Consider the following 8,579-nt stretch of genomic DNA (forward strand, 5'->3'; position numbering starts at 1 on the left):
GTGCAATGGGAGGGACAGTGGGTGCTGCGGAGAGTAAAAGTGCAGGAACGCGGGGGTGCTGCTGGGATCATCCTGAAGCACAGCCTCTCCTCCCAGCCTGGATGGGTGCTGGCAGCCCACTCCCGTGGGCCTGGGTGCAGAGAAGGCTCTCAGTGCAGCAGTGCTGCGGACAAGCGGCAGCAAGAGGCTGGGCTGGGGACACTGTCACTCCAGCAAGGACTAGCAGCCTTTCTGGATCCTGCACCTGGTGATGCTCACTGCACCTGTGGGGAGCACTTAGAAGATACGTGCTGGGCAGGCTCATCTCTCCCCTAGAGTCCATGGCTGGTCCTAGAGACCCATCTCCCGCAGCTGCATTGTCAGCCCTGCTCCCTGCTGCACAGGGCCCCTGCCTCCAGCTCTCCCAGCCCAGCAGCCCCCGGGAGCAGCTGCTGCCCATCTCCCAGGAGCTGCTCTGAGCACCATTATGTTTGTCGCAGGCAGCAGAAGGCCTACATCGCCACGCAGGGACCGCTGGCCGAGACGACGGAGGATTTCTGGCGGATGCTCTGGGAGCACAACTCCACCATCGTGGTGATGTTGACAAAGCTGCGCGAGATGGGCCGGGTATGAATCCTGCTGGGGGGAGAAGGGGGCTGTGTGGCTGCTGTCTGTGGGCACGACCTCGCAGCTCACCCCAGTCTGTCCCCACCACCCGCCACTCTGAGCCAGCCTCCCGCTGGCGTGTCGTGTGGCTGACCCTGTGGCCCCACAGCCACATACTCTCCCAGGGAGCGGGAGGGAGGAGCAGCAGCTTGTCAGTGCTAATGTCTTACCATGCTCCTCATCCACAGGAGAAGTGCCATCAGTACTGGCCCGCGGAGCGCTCTGCCCGGTACCAGTACTTCGTGGTGGACCCCATGGCGGAGTACAACATGCCACAGTACATCCTCCGAGAGTTCAAGGTGACGGATGCCAGGGTGAGTGCAACTGCTGGCTCCCCAGCTCCCCTGCCTCCTATGCCTCTGTCCCACCTCTGCCCTGCCCAGGCCAGTGAAGGGAGCGTGCAGCAGCTCCTGGAGGAACTGGAAAGCAAGGTGCTGCCTTGCACTGCAGGCAGAAAGGGCTGCTGCCCCCCACCTGCTGCTCCTCTCACCACAAGTTCCTTCCTTGCCAGCTGTGTCAGCCCCGGTGAGCAGCTCAGGGATCCCTATCGGCACCAGACCCTGCCTTGCCTGTGCTACACACTTGGGCAAGCATTTAACACGGGCTCCCCTGCACCTGGAGTCTCTGTGTGCAGCATCTGACCGGGCGCAGGACCCCTGTGTGACAGTGAACGTGGTCCTGGGGTGGAGCTGGGCCCCAAACAGGACCAGGGCACTGACCCAACAGACCCTGCAGGGGCCCAAAGCCCTGCTCAGCTCAGTGTCGCAGAAATACTAGACAGATAGCGATATATTCTAAAAGTAAATTTTCTTTAATGATATCAGAATGTAACGGTCAAATCGAACAGGAATGTTGTGTTGTATTGAGATATAACAGCCAGGTTAAACAGGAATATTAGGTCGTAACAGTGCGACAAACGCAACTTATTTACAGGTTCAGGATGTCAGTTGGGTACTATCACTACACGAACTATAGCCAAATCTAAGCTTAGAATGATGACTCAAAATGCGCAGTCACTCACTGATAAGGTGAGGCACTCAATCTGCAGGAGTTTCTGTGGGCGGCATCCCAACCCACGGGGAGAGTCCCCGACTGCAGACCCGCTGCTCCGAGGAGGACTGGCTCAATTTGCGCTCCGGCGGGGCTCCATTTATACCCTAGGTCGGATCGGGTCTTGTGGTCAGATAGGGTCAGCGGTCTGGAAACTTCTCTTAACCGAGGGGTTTCACTGGTTGAGGTGTTTTTGGCAGGCTCGGGTAGCTGGGGTAGGTGACTTGGGGCACTCTGTGTATGTGACTCGGGCTGGCCAGCTCAACCCCCAAATCGCGGCTTCTAGTTTAACTCTTTCCTTCCAGCAGTCGAGAAGTTTCGGCCTTTATCGGGGTGGGTGCACCTGCCACACTCAGCTGCCCTGGGGTGAATGTGGGAGAGCAGAGGCAGGCTCAAAACTCTCAGCGAAACATCTGCCTGGGCTCATCCATGGCCTGTGCACCCTCTCACCTGGCCTGAGCCAGGAGGTCTGAGAGCAGGCCAGCAGCACCAGTGCTGAGGGGAGCAAGATCAGCCCCTCACCCACAGTTCAAGTCTAACACCCCTGTTCCCACAGGACGGCCAGTCACGGACCATCCGCCAGTTCCAGTTCACAGACTGGCCTGAACAGGGAGTGCCAAAGACGGGAGAGGGCTTCATTGACTTCATCGGGCAGGTGCACAAGACCAAGGAGCAGTTTGGGCAGGATGGGCCCATCACGGTGCACTGCAGGTGAGTGGGGACAGATCAGCACCCTCCTCTGCCTTCATCAGCCCTCAGAGATGTCCCCTACCTCGCTTACCCTGGCAGCTGCCAGCTCCCCTGCACTTGGTGCCCCTCCTGCATACCACCGGCAAGAGGCAGGCAGGGGACAAGGAGGCGGCAACATCCATGGGTGCCATTGGCAGCCTTTCTGCCAGGTGACTAGATTAACCCAGTGCGCTGGTGGTACTGATTTGTAGCTCCTTGGAAGAGTCCTTGGGCAGGACAGGGTGCCATGGCAGCTTGGCCCAGAGGCAAGGCAGAATCAGTGGGCCTCATGGGGCTGAGAGGGCACCTCTGGCTGCCGATGTCCCTGTGGCCTCTCCTGGCACCACTGAGCATGTGCCCCTGCTCCATGAGCTTGCACCGCTCCAAGGAGCTCTGCAGAGCCTCGCTGGGGCTGGTGGGTCTCTAACGGCACCTCTTGCTCCCTCCGTGCAGCGCTGGAGTCGGGCGCACAGGCGTGTTCATCACGCTCAGCATCGTGCTGGAGAGGATGCGCTACGAGGGGGTGGTGGACATGTTCCAGACGGTGAAGACCTTGCGAACACAGCGGCCAGCCATGGTGCAGACAGAGGTGAGTGTCTCCTCCTCCCCAGGGCAGTGGGAGATGTGTGGGAGAAGGGAGGGGAGCCGCTGTCTCTGGATGTTGAACCCTGCTGCCCTCGCGTCCCCACTTCTCACGTTTCCCCCCTTGCTGCCTTGCAGGACCAGTACCAGCTGTGCTACAGAGCGGCACTGGAGTATCTCGGCAGCTTCGACCACTATGCAACGTAACTAGTGCTTTCCTCCAGTCGCGGTGGGGATGTCTAGGAGTGGAGACAGGTCCCTCTGAGCCAGAGCCGCCCATTCCTCAGTCCTTCTGTACAGATGGAGGTGCTGCCCAGGCAGCAGACCTCCACGCCAACCAGTTCTGACCACGGCATTTAGGAACTTCGCCCCAGCGCCAAACGAGGGAATCCGACTCCAAAAGCATTTCCAGTCTCTGGCTGAATTTCTGCTCATGTGCATCTCTCGCCCTCTCTCACGCGACTGCATTTCACAGCGAGGCTTTAGGTGGGTGGAATGGGATCTTTTTTTTAAACATGTAAAATAGTTACTAGTGGTTTTTATAATCTCCTCTCTTTATTTTTTATTTTTTTGCAAGTCTTAATGTTTTGTCCAGGCAGAACTGGACGCGCCAAACCTTTGGGAGTTGGGTTTTTTTTTTTAATTTCCTTTTGCTTTTACATTTTTACTGCCCTGTGTTTATTTCAGCCCAGTCACTGCTGGTTCTGCCCATTTTAGTGCAGCTTCCTTGGTAATTTGCAGCAGCTGGCTTGTGGTTCCTGCCCAGCTCCATTCCCCATAGGCTGCTTTTTAATCCTCTGTAGAATATGAAATTTCATGGAACTGGACCTAAGCTACCAATTATTTTTTTAGCCTTTCCCTCCCCCCCATTATTTCCTGAGTAGGTTTGGGTTTGGGAGGGCATGTGGGGTCGCTGGAGAAGCGGTCCCCTTTGTCAGCTGGAAACCGTTCAGTCCTATTACGATGCGTGTTAAACCAATCCAGTGACCGTGTGTATTGGCAGATCCCGATATGACGTGAGTTGTCGTCGCCTTGTTTGTGAGAGACCCGAAATCCCGGGCTCCAGGCTTTGGAGCCTCTTTTTGTGTGTCTCGCTGGGAAGGGGGCAGGAGAAGCGAGTGGGTCCCACACTTCCCCAGGGAGGGGATGGAAAGAGCAAGACATGGCCCTTTTTGTTAATCCCACGGTTCTGTGCGTGCAAGCGCCACTCTGTCACCTCTCACCAGTGAAGTGCATCGGAGCATTTACAAAGGCAAGGAGCACAAGCCCAGCCGTCCCCAGAGCGGAGCCAGGCAGGCTCTCTTTGGAAAGCAGGGTACTGCAGGGAAGGGGAGGGGAGTACACATGGCTTCAGAGGTTGGGTTTATCTATAATTTCTGCTATCCTGCAAATGTTAAAAGTCACTAGAATATGTACTTTCCGCTACTTCAGGACGTTCTAATGAACCAATGTGGCAAGACTACTGGACTTAATTTAATGGTACTATATATTAATACTCCTTATTATATCACGCTTGCACTAAAGACAGGGAGTGAGCAGCCCTCTTTCGAGTGCATTGAGTTATGAATAAGGGTGGTGGAAGGGTATCTAATTGTATTATCACATGTATTCCGAATGTTAAGAATCCAAGCTACGTTGAAATCAGCAATCCAGGGTTGGTAATGTTGGAGGACACATTCATTTTTACCTTGTGGATGCATAGTGCTGTAGGGGTCACTGTTGTATACAGTCTGTTTTCTATTTGTTAATAAAAAAAAAATCTACAGCATCATTGCATAATTCTTGATGTTAATAAATTTGAATAATCGGGTTTCATACAAGCTGGCTTTGCTGTCTGTTTCTTCAGCAATAAGCAGAGGCCATAGAGTCCCTTGGAGATGGGCATGCTCCCCAGCCTGTTGCCAGAGAAGTCCTTTCCCATGGACACATCCCAGCCACGAGTGCCGCACACGTCCCACAGGGACCCTGTGCCGGCAGGGAGCTCGGAGACCCTCTGTGACAACCCCCTTTGTGCGTGCGTGTGCTCACCTCCTGCCCACCTGCAGCCGTACCGGGGTGCACCGAGAGTCCTCAGTCCTTGGCACCTCCTTGGCTCCTGCCAAGCCTGTCTTTGCAGCCATGGCCCTCTCTGGGTCCCCTCCACTTCCCAAAGGATGAATCGTTCCCAGCAGGAGGAAGCAAGTAGCCACTTTCTGCCCAGGCCACAGTCTGCACAAGCGGTCCCAGTGGTGGCTGGGGCCTCAGATCTGCCCTCCCCACCTGCTCTAGTGCCAGTTACTAATCCTCAGAGGACCCCAGGATGTAGCAGGATGCAGCCCTGGGGCGATGTTGAGCTTTGCTGGAAGCACGTTTACCTGCACCCCCTTCCCTGTCAGCGTGCTGGCTACAGGACCAGGCTGGACTTTGCTTGTGGGTTTGCAGGAAGGAGAGAGGTCGGTGGCGGTGGGTTTGGTGGCAGTATCAGTCCTGGATGAGGCCGAGACGTTGCCAGCCTCCTGGGACACTGCAGTAACGCTGTTCTGCGGCACTGAGCACAGTTGTGTATGCAAAGTTACTGCTCAGCAGTAAAACCATCGCCTGGCCCCTAACTGCAGAGCAGCACCCGAGTATGTGCAGGTGTGAAATCCCTGCCAAGGCATGCAGCTGTGCCCACGCTGCGTGGGCCGGCCAGCCCCAGCCCTGCCTACGTGTGTTCACATCCAAACCCCCGGGTCAGTGCCGGCCCCTAGAGAGAGCAGCACCTGCAAACAGCCCAAGTGTGCAAGGGAAAAGCCAGTGCAAGGGGCAGAACCACATTGGCCGGGGCCCCATGGCCTGTCTGTGCTTCCTGAGGAAGCCCAATCTGCCCCGGCCAGCGTGTGCAGGATGGGTGGGAGCGTGTGGCAGGCAGACTGATGAGCTTTTTCCCGACATGACTATGGGCACCTTCTTACTGACTCCTCGCTGACTTTGCTGGAGCTCAGCCACACGTGGTGTTTCCTGCCAGGCCAGACCGGCGCCTGAGCAGGTGCCAGATGCAAAATGGTGTTTCCCCCAGCAAAATGGCTGGTTCCTACCCCAGTGCTTCGCCACTGGCGTGACCTGAGGCTGGTGGAGCCTTTCCCTGGCTCTGCTGTTGGGCAGCCCCACTTGATGCAAATCCGAGGGCGAAGCAAGCTCCTGCCCTTGCGAGGTGGCACACGTGCGTGGACGTGTACACGCACGCACGTGCCAGCACCGCTGGCATTGGGACGCTTTGCTTCGCATCGCTGCCAGGGCCCAGGATGGCAAGGCTACACGGCCAAGCATGCACCTGCTCGTACACGGGTGCGTCTGGGGAGGAAGGATGCCACGCTAACCATTGCGCTTTAGGAAGCCGGCCAGCTGAGAAGCGGGCAGTGAGCACCTGCCTGCGCTGCAGCAAGAATGCTTTGGCTGTGCCGCTAAACTACAGCTGGTGACGATGCTTTCGCTACGTGGACGTGCCACTCACTGAGCACTCACCAGGCACTGCCAAGTGCACAGCACAAACCTCTCACCTGTGTGTGGCTTCAAATGCAGTGATTTGCTCTCACCGAAAACAGCAGTTGCCAGAACACTTGTAAATATGCACAAGCACATGCGCATGTACGTTCTTCCTCCCTGTCCGAGAACACCTGGAGCTTCCCTCCCCATTTGATGTCGTGTTCTTAGCCCAAACCCTTTACAACCGACCCAGGGAAAACACGAGGGAACAAACACTCCCAATTCATTGCCTCTGCGGGCTCTGCTGCTCTGCCTGCCATGTGTAAAGCACAGAGTGACCCTTTCGGGTGGTCAGTGAGCTTACCTACGGGCTGAGTAGAAACAGGAGGAGGGGGAGACAGAGAACAAGCCTCTCAGCAGGGACCACACTGGGAATAACATCACCGAGCCTGGGCCGCTGCAGCAAGGTTATTGCTGGGTAGACACTGTGTAGGTACTTCCATTGCAGAGGTGAACCACATGGCCGAAGCCTCGTGCTGGCCTCACGGGGCCAAGAAAGGCTCAGCGCGCAGAGAGGGCCAGGAGGCGCCCCCAAAGTGTGAGGACATGCCGCCTTGGCAAGGGGCCGGGCCCCCAGAGGACAGCCAGGTCAGAGAGCGGCAAAGGCAGCTGCTGCCTGTGGGGGAAGTCCCACTCCCCCGGCCTCCTCGCACACAGCCAACACTGCTCCAAAGGGGATGGAGTCATATCAGTTTAAAAGCGATTATTCTTTTATTTCCCTTTATCTCCCCATATCTCACAGAATAAAAGGGGAACAAAAAAACCCACCATGTACAGTGGACAGACAGGGATGCTAACCCGGTCTGCCCTCGGAGCCAGCGCCGTGGCTTGTGCCGTGCTCCAGGCAGAGCCATGCTGCCTCTTCCCAGGGCCTGGCACTGCCGTGCCTGGGCTGCGGTGCTCACCTTTCCCTGGCCAGAAACGATTTATCCTAGCTGGCATTTTTTTGCCCCATCTTCTTTGGTATCAGTTTGAGCCTTCTCCCTCCACCTGGTATCAGCCTGGCTTCGCAGTGCCGCCCTGTGCTCCAGGTCCGAAGGGAATGGTCCCGAGATGGTGGCGTAAGGCGGCATCTGGCCTCTTTTCTTTGGAGTTTCTCTGACAGACCAACCATACTCACACTGAGCAATGGAGCTGGGTAGTTACTGCTGGCTTTTTTTTCCCTAGTGAAAATTTTCCATTCCTTAATGGTACCAGGTAGCCCTAATGCAGCCTCAGATAAGCAGCTTTGTAAAGGGCACGGTTTGGCAGGTGGGACAGCAGCTAAATGCCAGCTAGTCAAAGGTGAATTCCTGGGCACTGAGGTGCTCTTCTGCTCTTTTTATTTTCACTTTTTTTTATTGATTCCATTGATACCTGTAGCAAAAGAGCTGTGTAGGCCCTGCCTAGGCTTGGCTTGCCTCCTAGTGATGCTAAATCATAGGGTCATAGAACGGTTTGGGTTGGAAGGGACCTTTAAAGATTATCTAGTCCAAATAACATCCTGCTCAAGCATTTGCCCTTTGGGATTCCATTACTTTAAATTTTATTTTTCAAGGGCAAAATAGTTGTTAAATAAGGAAAAGAAACAGCTGCGCCACTGAACAAATCTGAAGTTACTCTGCGCAGTAGCTTGGCAACTCCTTCCCCCACAGTCCTGGCATTTCTTGCTCTCAGCAATGCTGCCATTTTCATTTGTAAAGTTTCCTAGTTAAGAGTGATTTTTTTTTTTTTTTTTTTTTGCCTGTTCTGACCTGGTTCATTTCTGAGACCAGGAAAAATTCTGATCCCTCCAATTAAAAGCTAATTGTTGCCCTTTTGCCAGTTTTAATAAGTAATCTCAGTCCACAGTAACAATTATATGTCATCAAGCTTTCCTGCCTACACATTTCTGCTCACGGCAACATTTTACCATTCGTCATCACAAAAAGACTGGCTCGTGTCTCCTGATGTTAGAAAGTTGGTCTTTCTTGACTAATGGATAGCAAGTGCAGCTGCCAGGCCACCAGAAAGGCCAGAAACGCAGAGTTCATCTCAAAACTGTTACCTGACAGTTGTCTGTGTTGGTACCTCCATCTGTAGGAGGCTGA

The 8,579-nt window shown here is 55.0% G+C and overlaps 1 protein-coding gene across 1 annotated transcript in view; it reads left to right on the forward strand.

Moving 5' to 3' along the window:
• PTPRF (protein tyrosine phosphatase receptor type F) overlaps positions 1 to 4,826 on the forward strand; it is a 395,755-nt gene extending 390,929 nt beyond the window's left edge. Inside the window, 5 exon segments of the mRNA XM_050901434.1 lie at positions 480 to 606; positions 834 to 959; positions 2,252 to 2,406; positions 2,878 to 3,013; positions 3,145 to 4,826. Coding sequence (XP_050757391.1) covers positions 480 to 606; positions 834 to 959; positions 2,252 to 2,406; positions 2,878 to 3,013; positions 3,145 to 3,213 — 613 coding nt within the window. The 3' untranslated portion in view covers positions 3,214 to 4,826.
• Positions 4,827 to 8,579: the final 3,753 nt, after the last annotated feature.

This window comes from Gymnogyps californianus, chromosome 8 (assembly GCF_018139145.2).
Source record: "Gymnogyps californianus isolate 813 chromosome 8, ASM1813914v2, whole genome shotgun sequence".
NCBI classification, from domain to species: domain Eukaryota; kingdom Metazoa; phylum Chordata; class Aves; order Accipitriformes; family Cathartidae; genus Gymnogyps; species Gymnogyps californianus.